General features: G+C 45.9%; 1 protein-coding gene across 3 annotated transcripts in view; it reads right to left on the bottom strand.

The window, feature by feature from the left end:
* LOC147105266 (synaptotagmin-B) overlaps positions 1-15980 on the bottom strand; it is a 1410822-nt gene that overhangs the window by 675017 nt on the left and 719825 nt on the right. For all 3 annotated transcript variants that reach the window (XM_086011447.1, XM_086011449.1, XM_086011448.1), the window contains one exon: positions 15054-15187. In XM_086011447.1, the coding sequence (XP_085867573.1) occupies positions 15054-15187 (134 nt within the window). The remainder of the gene's footprint in view (positions 1-15053; positions 15188-15980) is intronic.

The raw sequence follows: 15980 nt of genomic DNA, 5'->3' as shown, positions 1-15980 counted from the left end.
GAGTCAACATGCACTGGAGTACAGATTCAACACACAATGGAGCACAGAGTCAATACACACTAGAGAACAGAGCCAACACACACTGCAGCACAGGGTCAACACAGGATGGAGCACATGGTCAACACGCCCTAGAGCACAGAGTCAACACACACTGGAGCACATGATTAACACACACTGGAGCACAGGGCAACACACACTGGAGCACAGAGTCAGCACACACTGGAGCACAGGGTTAACACGCAGTGGAGCATAGAATCAACATACACTGGAGCACAGCGTCAAAAGATACTGGAGCACATGATCAAAACACACTGGAGCACAGGGTCAACACACACTGGAGCAGAGTGAATACACACTGGAGAACAGGCTCAATACACACTGGAATACAGAGTCAACACACACTGGAGCACCGGGACATCATGCCCTGGAGCACAGAGTCAACACACACTGGAGCACATGGTCAACACGCACTGGAGCACAGATTCAACACACACTGGAGCACAGAGTCAACACACACTAGAGAACAGAGTCAACACACATGGGGGCACAGGGTCAACACAGGATGGAGCACATGGTCAACACGCCCTAGAGCACAGAGTCACCACTCACTAGAGCACATGATCAACACACACTGGAGCACAGGGCAACACACACTGGAGCAGAGGGTCAACACACACTAGAGAAGACTCAACAAACACTTGAGCACAGGGTCAACACAGATTGGAGTACAGGGTCAAAACACACTCAAGCACAGGGTCAACACACACTGGAGTACAGGGTCAAAACACACTCAAGCACAGGGTCAACACACACTGGAGTACAAGGTCAAAACACACTCAAGCACAGGGTCAACACACACTGGAGTACAGGGTCAAAACACACTCAAGCACAGGGTCAACACACACTGGAGCACAGGGTCAAAACACACTGGAGCACAGGGCAATGCACACTGGAGCACAGGGCAATGCACACTGGAGCACAGGGTCAACACACACTGGAGCACGGGGTCATCACACACTGGATCACAGGGTCAACACACATTGGAGCACACAGCCAACTCACACTGGAGCACCATGTCAATGTACACTGGTGCACAAGGTCAACACACACTTGAGCACTGGTCAAAACACACTGGAGCAGAGTGAACACATACTGGAACACAGAGTCTACACACACTGCTGCACAGGGTCAACACACACTGGAGCAGAGTGAACACACACTGGAGCACAGGGTCAACACACACTGGCACACAGGGTCAACACACACTTGCGCACAGAGTCAGCACACACAAGCGCACAGAGTAAACACACACTGGCAAACAGAGTCAACACACAATGTAACACAGGGTCAACACACACTGCAGCTCAAGATCATCATACACTGGAGCACAAGATCATCATACACTGGAGCACAGGGTCAACACACACTGGAGCACAGGGTCAACACACACTGGAGCACAGGTTCAACACACACTGGAGCACATGGTCAACACACACTGGAGCACAGGGTCAACACACACTGGAGCAAAGAGTCAACACACACTGGAGCAGAGTCAACACACACTGGAGCACAGAGTCAACACACACTGGAGCACAGAGTCAACACACACTGGAGCACATGGTCAACACACACTGGAGCACGGGGTTAACACGCACTGGAGCGTAGAATCAACATACACTGGGGCAAAGGGTCAAAAGATACTGGAGCACATGATCAAAACACACTGGAGCACAGGGTCAACACACACTGAAGCAGAGTGAACATAAACTGGAGAACAGGGTCAATACACACTGGAATACAGAGTCAACATGCACTGGAGCACAGATTCAACACACAATGGAGCACAGAGTCAATACACACTAGAGAACAGAGCCAACACACACTGCAGCACAGGGTCAACACAGGATGGAGCACATGGTCAACACGCCCTAGAGCACAGAATCAACACACACTGGAGCACATGATTAACACACACTGGAGCACAGGGCAACACACACTGGAGCACAGAGTCAGCACACACTGGAGCACAGGGTTAACACGCAGTGGAGCATAGAATCAACATACACTGGAGCACAGCGTCAAAAGATACTGGAGCACATGATCAAAACACACTGGAGCACAGGGTCAACACACACTGGAGCAGAGTGAATACACACTGGAGAACAGGCTCAATACACACTGGAATACAGAGTCAACACACACTGGAGCACCGGGACATCATGCCCTGGAGCACAGAGTCAACACACACTGGAGCACATGGTCAACACGCACTGGAGCACAGAGTCAGCACACACTGGAGCACAGGGTTAACACGCAGTGGAGCATAGAATCAACATACACTGGAGCACAGCGTCAAAAGATACTGGAGCACATGATCAAAACACACTGGAGCACAGGGTCAACACACACTGGAGCAGAGTGAATACACACTGGAGAACAGGCTCAATACACACTGGAATACAGAGTCAACACACACTGGAGCACCGGGACATCATGCCCTGGAGTACAGATTCAACACACACTGGAGCACAGAGTCAACACACACTAGAGAACAGAGTCAACACACACGGGGGCACAGGGTCAACACAGGATGGAGCACATGGTCAACACGCCCTAGAGCACAGAGTCACCACTCACTAGAGCACATGATCAACACACACTGGAGCACAGGGCAACACACACTGGAGCAGAGGGTCAACACACACTAGAGAAGACTCAACAAACACTTGAGCACAGGGTCAACACAGATTGGAGTACAGGGTCAAAACACACTCAAGCACAGGGTCAACACACACTGGAGTACATGATTAACACACACTGGAGCACAGGACAACACACACTGGAGCACAGGGTCAACACACGCTGGAGCACTGTGTCAACACACACTGGAGCATAGAGTCAACACACACTGGAACACAGAGTCAACATGCACTGGAGCACAGGGTCAACACAGGATGGAGCACATGGTCAACACGCCCTAGAGCACAGAGTCAACACACACTGGAGCACATGATTAACACACACTGGAGCACAGGGCAACACACACTGGAGCACAGGGTCAACACACGCTGGAGCACTGTGTCAACACACACTGGAGCATAGAGTCAACACACACTGGAACACAGAGTCAACATGCACTGGAGCACGCTGTCAACACAAACTGTAGCACAGAGTCAACACACACTGCAACACATGGTCAACACATACTGGAGCACAGGGTCAACACACACTGGAGCACAGGATCAACACCCACTGGCGCACAGAGTCAACACACACTGGAGCACAGGATCAATAGTCACTGGAGCACAGTGTCAACACACACCAGAGCAGAGTCAACACACACTGGAGAACAGGGTCAACAGACACTGGAACACAGGGTCAACACACACTGGATCACTGGGTCAAAACACACTGGAGCACATGGTCAACACGCACTGGAGCACAGGGTCAACACACACTGGAGCACAGGGTCAACACACACTGGAGCACAGGGTCAACACACACTGGAGCACAGGGTCAACACACACTGGAGCACGGGGTCAAAACACACTGGAGCACAGGGTCAACACAGGCTGGAACACAGGCTGGAGCACAGAGTCAACAGAGGCTGCAGCACATGGTCAACATGCACTGCAGCACAGAGTCAACACAAACTGGAGCACAGGGTCAACACACACTGGAGCACAGGGGCAACACACACTGGAGCAGTGGGTCAACACACACTGGAGCACAGGGTCAAAAGATACTGGAGCACAGGGTCAACACACACTGGAGCACGGGGTCATCACAGACTGGAGCAGAGTGAACACACACTGGAGAACAGGGTCAATACACACTGGTATACAGAGTCAACACACACTGGAGCACAGAGTCAACACACACTGGAGCACAGAGTCAACACACACTGGAGCACAGGGTCAACACACACTGGAGCACAGGGTCAACACGCACTGGAGCACAGGGTCAACACACACTGGAGCAAAGACTCAACACACACTGGAGCACAGAGACAAAACACACTGGAGCTTATGGTCAACACGCACTGGAGCACAGGGTCAAAACACGCTGGAGCACTGGGTCAACACACACTGGAGCATAGAGTCAACACACACTGGAACACAGAGTCAACATGCACTGGAGCACGCGGTCAACACAAACTGGAGCACAGGGTCAACACACACTGGAGCACAGGGTCAACAGACACTGGAGCACATGGTCAACAGACACTGGAGCACAGAGTCAACACACACTGGAGCACCGTGTCAATGTACACTGGTGCACAAGGTCAACACACACTTGAGCACTGGTCAAAACACACTGGAGCAGAGTGAACACGCACTGGAATACAGAGTCTACACACAGTGCAGCACAGGGTCAACACACACTGGAGCAGAGTGAACACACACTGGAGCACAGAGTCAACACACACAGGAGCACAGGGTCCACATACACTGAAACACAGAGTCAGCACACACTGGAACACAGGGTCAATGCAGGCTGGAACACAGAGTCAAAACACACTGGAGCACAGAGTCAGCACACACTGGAGCACAGGGACAACACACACTGGAGCACAGGGTCAACTCTCACTGAAGCACAGGGTCAACATGCACTGGAGCACAGATTCAACACACACTGGAGCACAGAATCAACACGCACTGGAGCACAGAGTCAACCCACACTGGAGCACAGGGTCAACACACACTGGAGCACAGAGTCAACACACACTGGAGCACAGGGTCAAACACACTGGAGCGAAGTCAACCCACACTGGAGCACAGGGGGTCAACACACACTGGAGCACAGGCTCAACAAGAACATAGAATTTTAAGCAGAGTGTGATTATCCCATTCCGTGCATACCACAAATGGGACCTTTGAGGAACTTCCAGAGCCAAAATAAAATGTGAATTATATCTTGTATTAAAAATTCTGTTTATCATGCATGAAGCTGGCAGAAGGAGAACATGAGTTTTGGTGTATTCCCAAATCACTACTGTGCCAGCTTCACAGCCGGAGACTGAATTTGGCAGTACTCGAATCTGATTGACATTAGGTGCATTAATATAGCAAAATAAATTATGGAGGCAAAACAAATGGAATTAAATGTATCCCTCATTTTAAAAATGTTGCGTGATTATTTACCAGCTGAACCAGCTAATATTTGAATATGTCATGTAGACTACTTTCCTAATAGCCTCCAATCTCAATGCACCCGCTCCCCACTTCCCAGAGCCGCTAACCTAATCTAGGGACGATAACTACACACAGCTATGACCAGGACTCATCTCAGTACATAACCATATGCACTTGCAAATCATTAGCTAAAGAAGGATGTGACAAATTTCAACTAAATGTTTGATTTTCTTAATTTAAAAGCAATATCCTGGCTGCTTGAATCAGAGAGTACATCAGTGGCCACAGCCACATGGTCTTATGCAATCCATCGCCTCGAGGCGGGAAGGGGATTAGAGCCAATTAACTGCCTGTCAACAGGTAGTTAACAGGCAGTTTTGAGGCTTATCCCTATTTTACCCCAGCAAGTGTGGGCTTCCCGACGGCTGCAAACCTCACCAGGGTCAGCGAGGCGAGCAGTGGGTCTGTGGGGGTGAGAGGGATTGAAAAGTCAGCTGTGGAGGTGAGTGATGGGTACAAGTGTGGAGAGGTAAGTATGAGAGGTGAGTGTAAAGTGTTAGAAAAAGTTTACTTACCTTTGCTTCTTCCTGCAGGCTTCAACCCTTGCGGATCCAGAGGTGCCTCATCTCCACGGCAGAGATGACAGAATGGCTGTTGCATTCTCAGATGCAGCAGCCATCTGCTTTCTGCTGAGGAGAGAGGTTTTGTTGAGTCGTTGTGCAACTGCTTACCTTAGAACAGAGAATGTAAGTGTTTGACAGCTTTTCAAAATATTTTCGACAGATGAAACGTCATACGCTGACGTCCTCTGTCACTGGCTTTCCCTTATTTGGCTGGCTAAGCCCACAGGGCGGGCTTAACAAGGTCAATCAAGTGTAAATAGCGTGGGTTGGCCAGACGTCATTGGGGGAGGGACTGAAACCCGAAAACCAACAGTCCCGCCCCCATGGCGAAATCCAGCCCTTGATTACAGATGGACAGAGATACTACTTTCCATTCCTCACCACCCTGACCCATGGAAACATCAACTTACTAACAGCATTCAGAGAAAACAGATGAATTGTTGGGGGTTGGTTTAATCACCAAAACTATTAATGTCCATGTGATGCAAAAGCCTTTGTTGAAAGAATTTTTGTACAAAATGAGATGCTTGTGCTTGTTTAGCTATGGGACATTGGAGCTTGTTTAAGTTAAGAGTCATAAATATTTATCTATTTCCTGCAAAGATTTTACAAGGCAAAATCCATTTTCTTTCTCATGGATTTTTTGGACTAAAACAATTTCTCGTAATTTTATAGCCCACATCTAGGCTGGGCCTCTTGGACATTTTTATTCGTATTTCATAATCATTCAGCTGTTTTTTTTGCCAGTGCAAGGTCTAAAGGCACTCCTTCCCGCCCCATCCGCCATACTCACTGCGCCACAGTTTCAGCAGATGGGTCCACATTAGATCGAAATATAATTAATTTTAGATTGTGAATCACCAAGCTGTAATTTTTTAGCTTTGTGATTAGATGGAAATATTTAAAAATGGACCAAATCCCTGCTGAAGTTCACAGTTACCCATTGTACATTACTAAATCTGGTAATGATGACTTCCATTCTGTTCAACAGGCCAGAGGTACAGGACTACAGTGCTCCCATAGATCTTTGGTGCTTTACGACAGTGGCACTGAGCCTGTGGTGTTCTGTACTGAACTGAAACATGAAGCATTGGCTTTAATTCCATTCAGATGGTGAGAGAATTTTTTGACAGGTTTAAATTATTATTTTTGAAGAGTATTGACTTGTTGGGACAGTAACAAGTAAATATGTTGCCAAATTGTCTTCTCCTATACATGGACTTGGAGATGGGTGGGAAGTGAGCTGAACTAAACGGCAGATGCTTTGCTCAACTGCTTACCAACCTCTTTGAAGAGATGACAGACAGTCTGGTTTTCTGGAAAGATGCCTGTCTTATTTCTGTCCTGGTACATGGCTGGGCATTGTCAAATCAAAGAGCAACACAATACTACTCCAAGCGTGACAGAGATCAACCTTGTTCTCAATGGACCCAGGCTTACAGTCCAGGACACCAGAGGCAGCAACTGAGATAAATACCTGTTTTAACAGGTGATGTGTGTCAGGCATAGGTTAAGATGAATGACCAATTTAAAATTCTGATCCTTGTGTCTAAATCCCTTCATGGCCTTGCTCTTCCCTATATCTGCAACCACATACAGCCTTCCCCTCAAAACTCTTCGTTCCTCCAAATTTGACCTTTTGTGAAGCCCCTCCTCATTTCACCCCACCATTGTTGGCCATACCTTCAGATACCAAGGCCCTAGCCTCTTAAATTCCCTCCCAAAACCTTTTCACTTCTCCACCTTCTTCTCCTCCTTTAAGACCCTTTTTAAAACCCACCTATGACCAAGCATTTGGCTACCCCTTCTAATATCTCCTTCTTTGACTTGCCATCCATCTATTTCTAATTATGACTCCTTGAAGCACCTTGGGACATTTTTCTAAGTTAAAAGCATTATATAAATGCAAATTATTGTTGCTAATCTGTATTTGGTAGTGTTGGGTGAAGGATAAATATTTCTTATTTACAAAATAAAGACTAACATCTTTTAACAGAAGTTCTGCATCCTTTGTAACCTGGAAATCGATGCTTTCCTTCCATCTTTTTGATGCTTTAGTATTCACTCCATTTCGCAGGGTACTCCCCTCCTTTGCTGCAGCGTATCAACCTCCCCTTCACCTCAGAAAATTTGGTAGTTCCCCCCACCCCGTCCTGCCACATCTTCTCCTCTCCCATCCTGTTCTCTACCCCGCCCCTTCCACATCAACTCCCTTTCATTCCTGTCCTCTCCCCTTCTCTCTCACTCATTACCATCTCCTTCTCGCACCCTCACCCCCTTCTCTTCCTCTTATCTTCATCCCCTGCCCACTTCTCCCCTCCTCTTCTTCCCCACCTTGATCCTATTATCTCCCCGCCCTCTAACCCTGCTTAGCCTGAATACTGTATTTGGTCTCAACTTCCCATGTGTAGCACTATGGGAGCTCAATTAGTTCTAAATAAAATGGACTACACTTAAGTGACATACAATCCGATTTAAAGTACATCACAGTCAAGAAACACAACCAGTCATGACACATCATTGATTCATAAATGTGGATATTAACGTTCCATAATTATGCCAAAAGTGTTGGAATATTTAAATTAAAAATTATTCAGGCATCAATATTTTGACTCAAATTCACTTTGCTTGTGAAAGATTATTGCAATTGCACAAATACTTTAAGGAAATGGTGCCAGAAATGCAAAGTAAAGTTTTCTACATTGGGTAATCACTAGATACTCACAGGCGCAAATTATGCTTAGCAGATGGTCTGTCTTTAACTTGGAGCAGTATTCTGAAGTTTCAAAATGTATTTAACAGATGCATCCCATTTACTAAATACTGAATTCATTAATCAAAAATGTATAATTTTAAATTATGTGGCTTTGGTTATTAAAATATTAGTATGCATGACAACTCTTTGAGAGGAAGTTAACTACTGTCAGGATCTATACAGCTCATAAGGGAGCGGTTGGCAGCCAAGTAGAACTACAACATCCTACTTTCCTCGAAAGTTGGCTCCAAGAAGTTAGGTGACCTTTAAAGGAAATGCAGCTTGAAGTGTGTAGACAGTGGAAGGATATGGCTAGTACAAGACAAGTTTGTTTATGATGAATCATGATGTTTGAGATCAATTGTATTGATTAGATTAGCAATACAAATTATACTCCATTGTTTCACCATGGGAAAGAATTTCACAGCTCGTTCTGTGAGTAGTGTGAAATTCCCTCCCACGCTGAGAGAATTGGAGGCACGGTACTGCTAATCTGTGTTTACAAAAAGAAACTAACATCACAGAAACCCCACAGTGCAGATAGAGGCCATTTCGGCCCATCGAGCCTGCACCGACACATATCCCACCCGATCCCCGTAACCCCTACACCAACACATATCCCACCCTATTCCCGTAACCCCACATATTTAATCCCCCTAACACTAAGGGTCAATTTATCATAGCCAATCAACCTAACCCGCACATCTTTGGACTGTGGGAGGAAACCGGAGCACCCGGAGAAAACCCACGCAAACACGGGGAGAATGTGCAAACTCCACACAGACAGTCGCCCGAGGCCGGATTCGAACCCGGGTCCCTGGTGCTGTGAGGCAACAGTGCTAACCACTATGCCACCATGCCACTATGCCATCTTTCAACTGGAGTTGAGTCATTTGTAACCTGGATTTTGATGTGTCGCCTCTACCTGCCTGATGCTTTATTTTTCCCAGTTGGTCCATTAGAGTTCTGATGCTTTATTTGTTTATATTGGCCTACTTGGATCCTGATATTTTGCCTCTCTCTGCTTGTCTGAGTCAAGAGCATCTGTTTATTCCCATCCACCTACCTGAATCATGACATTCTGCCACTGCCGATCCATCAGCCCAAGTCCCGAACACCACCTGCCTGCCCGTCTAACAATGGAAGAACAAAAGTAGATGCTTTGCTCCCCAGTGAACAGGGCACAGTTACGAAGGGTGTTGTACTTATCACATTCTTTTCTAAAGTTAGAGTTTGAGAAGGATTAAAGTGCCGGTATGTGAATGTACAGTGACCTTGCTGGCATTATGTTCAATAACGTGTGCTGCAGTTATACGCTGGTATTGAAAGACTGTTGTCGGATATGGGGATTTTAAGTGGAATGGAATGGATATTATGACAACCTTGGATATAGTGATCAATTGGTCACAATGATTGCACGTGAACCTGCCCAAATCAATCATGAGAACCAAAGTGCACTGAACATGGCCGGTTTGAAGATATGTCTGGCTTGTTTCCCTGCCCCTTTCGCTTTAGTATGGTGGAGTGCCTGGTTTATATTTTTAATTACTCAAGTTGGGGTTTAGCTCAGTGGGTAATTACACCACTTGGTGTGGTTTTGATGCCACACAGACCAGAGAGGCTTCAAGTCTGAAGGCCTGGTCTGAACTGGCTCTCAGCCAGGGCTACAAGATTGGACTCAGTAGCCTGGAGTTTCTGCTCGGTTGCGTTAGTTTTTTTCGGTGCAATTCACCCGAAATCAGCAGAACCAACGCAAAAGATCCCAGAGTTTTAAGCACAAATTACGTCCAGCGCAAAATCGAGTTTAAAAAACATCGCGCTAGAACCAGACCCTGCCCACAAAACTGGCCACACCTCCCAGATTGAATTAATTCCCATGGCGAGTTTTGGGTAATTGTGCTTGTCTGCTAGCCTTTGAGGAGGCTCCAAAAATTAAGCTTTCTTTTAGGGGCATGGACACTGATAGGCACATTTTAAAGCTTTTGAATATATATATATATATATTTTAATTTCCTAAGAAACTGACTACTGTATAGCGGAAATCAAGAAAAAAAACACTTCTCAAAACTAGCACAACTTTGGGCGCAATTGCGCCTGGATCGCCGATTGGGCCCAAAGTGGAAACTTTACCCCAGTGTTTGCAGGCTAGGTAAGAGAAACGTGGGCACTTGCTGACACTTGCTAGTCTGTGACCAGTGGTGGGAGAAGACAGAATTGGATTCATGTCTGATGCCTCTGCAGCCTGCCAGAGCTCATGAAGAGTGGCTACTTGGGCAAAGTGTAGGGTTGCTGCAACCACCGGGGTAACGGGACCACTGGGGACGAATGAGGAGGAGAAATATCAAAATAGAGATTGCTTGACTGATCTCTGTTTTATTGTTTCATACACATCACCCCCCTTATGATCAGCACAGTAACATGAAGATTAATTACATAAGAATTTGATAGCACTGAAACAGGCATTTAGTCCAACAGGTCTATGTCGGTGTTTATGTTCCACACAAACTTTCTCCCAACTTATTTCATCTCACCCTATTAACATATTCTTCTATTCTCTTCCCCCTCGTGTACTTATCTAGCTTCCAGTTAAAAGCATCATGTGAGATGTGAGGACTAGCCTAGCAACATGATAAACCAGGCTGCTCTTCAGCTAGCAGGACTTGAATCACATGTACCGGACACTGATAAATAATTTCAACTCCCATGGGTGTTCACAATCTGGGAGTAAGCGAGCGCATTATTGGAAAAGCAGACACTTGAATAGAAGTGCTGCCAAATGGCACTCAAAGAAGTAAATCAGAGTGCTTCCGCAGTAAAAAGAGAATTCCTATAATGTGATGTCTCTTTGGAGAGCCGAGTCGCGCAGGCGGAACCAAGTGGCTATCACAAGAACCGCTGCATGTTTTAAATATTTATTTAACCATCTGCTGCAGGGTGACCTGACAACAGAAAGTCCTGATTGAATGGTAAAACTTAATTGCTTTAACACATTACTAAGTGCAATCTGTGATACTCAGTGTCATTCCAAACTCCAACTTCACTGAAATATTCAATTAGGAAGGAGGGAGCGGTGTATCAAAAATTCAAACTTCAAACAAATGCTGTGGGGATGGATGGTGTGCTTTACTGAGATATAAGACACCGTATATCAGTAGAAACAAAGGGGGAAAAATGTGATTGCTTTGCGCCTCCCATTAGCGCCCCCCGGGCACGGCACCGCTAATGCCTCCCGTGAAATTCAGCGGGAGGTTAGCGGCGGCGGAAGCCGGTAGCGCCCCACCGCGCTGCGCCTCTGGCCATGACGTCATCGCCGTGCGCAGTATCCCGCTCGCGCCCCGGCCACAAACTTCAGCTGCGCCCCCTGACCTACCACCGGACGATATGTCCAACAGGGTCAGGGTGGCTTTTCTGCAGCCATGGTGGCAGTATTTAAAAGGGGCAGGTGTCGGGCGGCTATTTTTTTTTCTGGCCGCCTGCCAGCACCTTCCCCCTTCCCCTCTTTTATACGGGGTGCCGGCCGCGATCGCTCCCCGCTTTCCCTGCACCCCGCTCCCCGGTGGTCCAGCAGTGCCCTAGTGCGTGCTGCGCTAGGCCCCTCCCCTTTAATCAGGGGTGCTACCAGTGAATATCATGTAGCCACCACGATATTCACTGGTAGAACCCCAGGAAGGAGGGAGCGCACCCAAGCACCTCCTGCTTGGGGTGCTACCACTGAATGTACGGCGCAGGGGCGCTAACTTTTTCGGGGCACTAAAAGTAGGGCACCAATGAATTTTTCCCCCAAAGAATTTGCATTTATATGGTGCCTTTCAAAACCTCAGGATATCCCAAAGTGCTTTACAGCCAACAAAGTACTTTTGAAGGGTAGTCACTGTTGTAATGTAGGAAACGCGACAGCCAATTTGTGCAGCGCAAGGTCCACAAACAGCAATGTGGTAATGACCAGATAATCTGTTTTAGTGATGTTGTTTCAGGGATAAATATTGAGAGAACTCCCCTACTCTTCTTCGAAATATGGCCATAGGATCTTTTACTTCCACCTGAGAGAGCAGACAGGGCCTCGGTTTAACATCTCACCTGAAAGACACCATCTCCGACAGTGCAGCACTCCTTTATATCTGTACTGGAGTGTCAGCCTAGATATTGTGCTCAAGTCTCTAGAGCAGGACTTGAACCCACAACTTTCTGACTCGGAAGCATGAGTGCTACCCACTGAGCCACAGCTATGGACTGATGTACTTACATCAGAATAGTACTTTGCACCCAGGACAGCCCACATGGCGTGGCTGACCTCCGAAATGCCTTCAATCAGATGCACTGAGCAGAGGCTTTCAGTTTCTACCACAGGATGGAAAGGTTGGCAGGAAATTCATCCTGAATGACTCTTGGGCACTTAGCATTTCAAATAACACTGACATTGGCAGTAACCTGTTGGGTGATTGTCCACTCATCCTGCCTCCTGGTGAATGCTGTGAGGCAGGGAGAACAAAAAAAAAGGAGAGAATGTAATTTTGCTCCACTAACTTTCAGAACTAACGGATGGGCAAGTTAGCTGCCAGCAGAGTTGTACTTTAAAAAAAAAATTATTCTCGGGATCTGGGCATTGCTGGCAAGGCCTGCATTTATTGCCCATCCCTAGCTGCCCTTGAGAAAGAGGTGATACAACTGAGTGGCTTGCTAAGCCACTACAGAGGGCAGGTAAGAGTCAATCACATTAGTGTGAGACTGGAGTCACATATAGGCCAGACCGGGTACGGACAGCAGGTTTCCTTCCCTAAAGGACATTAGTGAACCAGTTGGGTTTTTACGACAATCCGATAGCTTCATGGTCACTTTTACTGATACTAGCTTTTTATTTCCAATTAAACTGAATTCAAATTCAAACTGCCATGGTGGGAATATGAACTCACATTCTCTGGATTATTAGTCCAGTAACATAACTCCTATTCCACCGGTAGGGTTGCTAGGAGATGCGTGAGAATGATATGGGTTGACATGCTCTTTAATTTTCCCATTATCTTTCCCAAGAAACGATTCTCTTCCCCCAGGCAGTTCAGCTACATAACAGCAGTTACTACCCTTCATAATTCACCGCGTGCAAAGCTGTTTGAGGTGCTTCCGTGAGCGATAATAAAGCACTAAATGAATACAGGTCTTTTCAAGTACTGTTAAAAAGTTGATCTTGGCTAGTCTAATGGGAGTAAATGCAGACAGATGCTGTAATGGAACCCCCTTGTGAGAGATGGTGCGTATAGCTCTATATTTGGAACAGATTTGCCTTCTGTTGGAGACTTCCGACTCCAGCTGAATCTCCCATTCTGCTGAAAAGAACATTTCCGGACATGAAACTATATTGGAGACTAATGTCTTTAAAAGTAGAATATGGACAGCAAAACATTAAGTGCCATGCCAGAAATTTCTGTTCCCTGATACAGTCGATTGGTGGAAGCCCATTAATAGCAGCATTGCAAGACAACCTGCCCAAAATACTGTCTGCCATTTTAAACGACAGCCACTGGCCCAGTGCGTCTGGTGCTGAAATGACCACTGGGGGCGCTGTTGCATTCAACTTCTTCGCCATGAAAGAAACACAGCCCAGCAGAATATTTGGGAACTGTCCTGTGTTTGGCTGTCATTAATTCATGTTAAGGAGAAAAAAATATCACGAAAGAGAGAGAGACAGATCATTCTTTGTTAAATGATAATCACAGGAGACTGCCTGAATCAACAGTGAGGGTTTAGGAACATATGAACAGGAGGAGGCCATTCAGCCCCTCGAGCCTGCTCTGCCATTCAATGCAATCATGGGTGATCTGTACTTTAACTCAATTTTTCTGCCTTTGTTCCATATCCCTTGATACACTTACCTAACATACCAAAGAGTACAAAAGAGTACACTTACCTAACAAAATTCTATCCCTCTCAGTCTTGAAAGTTCCAATTGACCCAGCATCCACACTCTTTTGTGGGAGAGAATTCCAGGTTTCGACTATCCTTTGTGTGAAAAAGTGCTTCCTGATTTCCCTCCTAAATGTCCTGGCTCTAATTTTAAAATTATGTTCCCTCGTTCTTGATTCCCCCACAAGAGGAAATAGTTTCTCTGTATCTACCCTATCGAATCCTTTTAACATTTTAAACACCTTGATCAGGTAACCTCTCAATCTTTATGAAGGAAGTAGCAGCCAAGTTTATGCAACCTGTCCTCATAAGTTAACCCTCTAAGCCCTGGTATCATTCTGATGACTTTGCGGGTTAATTATTTTCTTAAAGGGGACTGTAGTCATAAAGAAACACAAATCTTCTTGTGGGTGATTGTCAAACACTTAATACGGTGGCATAATTTATATCGAACTACACAGGAAAATGATATTATGTGAGATGATGTAGCGAGGAAAGTAATGTGCATCTCCACAAATTAAATGAGATTAGACAAATGCTTTTTAGGAAGCCACTGTCCCTTTAACCCACTGAGGTCTATGATCAGGATTTTTTTTTGTTTAATATTATTTTTTAATACATTTTTTTGCTAAATATTTGTACCTGTATTTGTTCGAATGGAATTTCAAAGCTGAACGACTCGTTGTAGTAAGGGTTCAGTGTGTTTTTCTTGACTGTGGTTTTCTTTTTCTTGAGCCGCTTCCCATTCTGCAGCAGATGTATCTTTACGTAAGGATCTGAAAAATAAAATTGCCATCCCTCAGTAATCAATTTGAAAATAACAGGTTAAAGCAGATTAGTTTTTAAAACAAAGTCTTGAAATGGCAGCATGGTGACAGTGTAGTGTTGCTCCATAGGATGCACACTTGCTTCTCTGATTCCTTATATGACTATTCCTGATCTCAGTTGTGCTGTCTGAGTAGAAGCTGGGCATTTGCCTGTAGGAAAGGTCAAAGGGCATATCACCTTGGGCTGCTCTTGCACATCATTTGCTTCTAATTCAGGAGTAACATTGGCAAAGTCTCAGAGCAGTGGCCTGGCCAATGGTGCAGTGTGGGGTGCAGGAAGGCTTTGAGAGAGGTGTGGGTGGGAATGAACTAAATAAATAACCAAAAAAACTGAACTCTCAGAATACAGCTCAGGAATGTATCAATACGCTGGCAAGATTTGTTATAATACAGAAACTATTTTGTCTCTATAACTAACAAAAGAATCTTGGGGGGGGGGGCGGAGATGAGATTTTTTTTAATGCAACGAGTTGTTATGATCTGGAATGCACTGCCTGAGAGGCTGATGGGAGCAGATTCAATCGTAAGATTCAAAAGTGATATATACAGTATTGAAAAGAAAAAATTGCAAGGCTATGGGGAAAGCACAGGGGCGTGGGATTAATTAGATAACTCTCCCAAAGAACCGGCACAGGCCTGCTTGTGTGCTGCATAATTCTATTATTCCATGGTTCTACAAACTTTCTTACTCAGTTCACAAGCTTTTATAGCTTGCAGTTTCATCCTCTTGCACTCGGTTCCC

The sequence above is a fragment of the Somniosus microcephalus genome, chromosome 18 (genome assembly GCF_052327205.1).
Source record: "Somniosus microcephalus isolate GS21.2 chromosome 18, FLI_Smic_1.0, whole genome shotgun sequence".
In the NCBI taxonomy this organism is placed as follows: Eukaryota; Metazoa; Chordata; class Chondrichthyes; order Squaliformes; family Somniosidae; genus Somniosus; species Somniosus microcephalus.
Note: the sequence above shows the minus strand (reverse complement) of the source record. Positions and strands in the feature narration are given on the sequence as shown.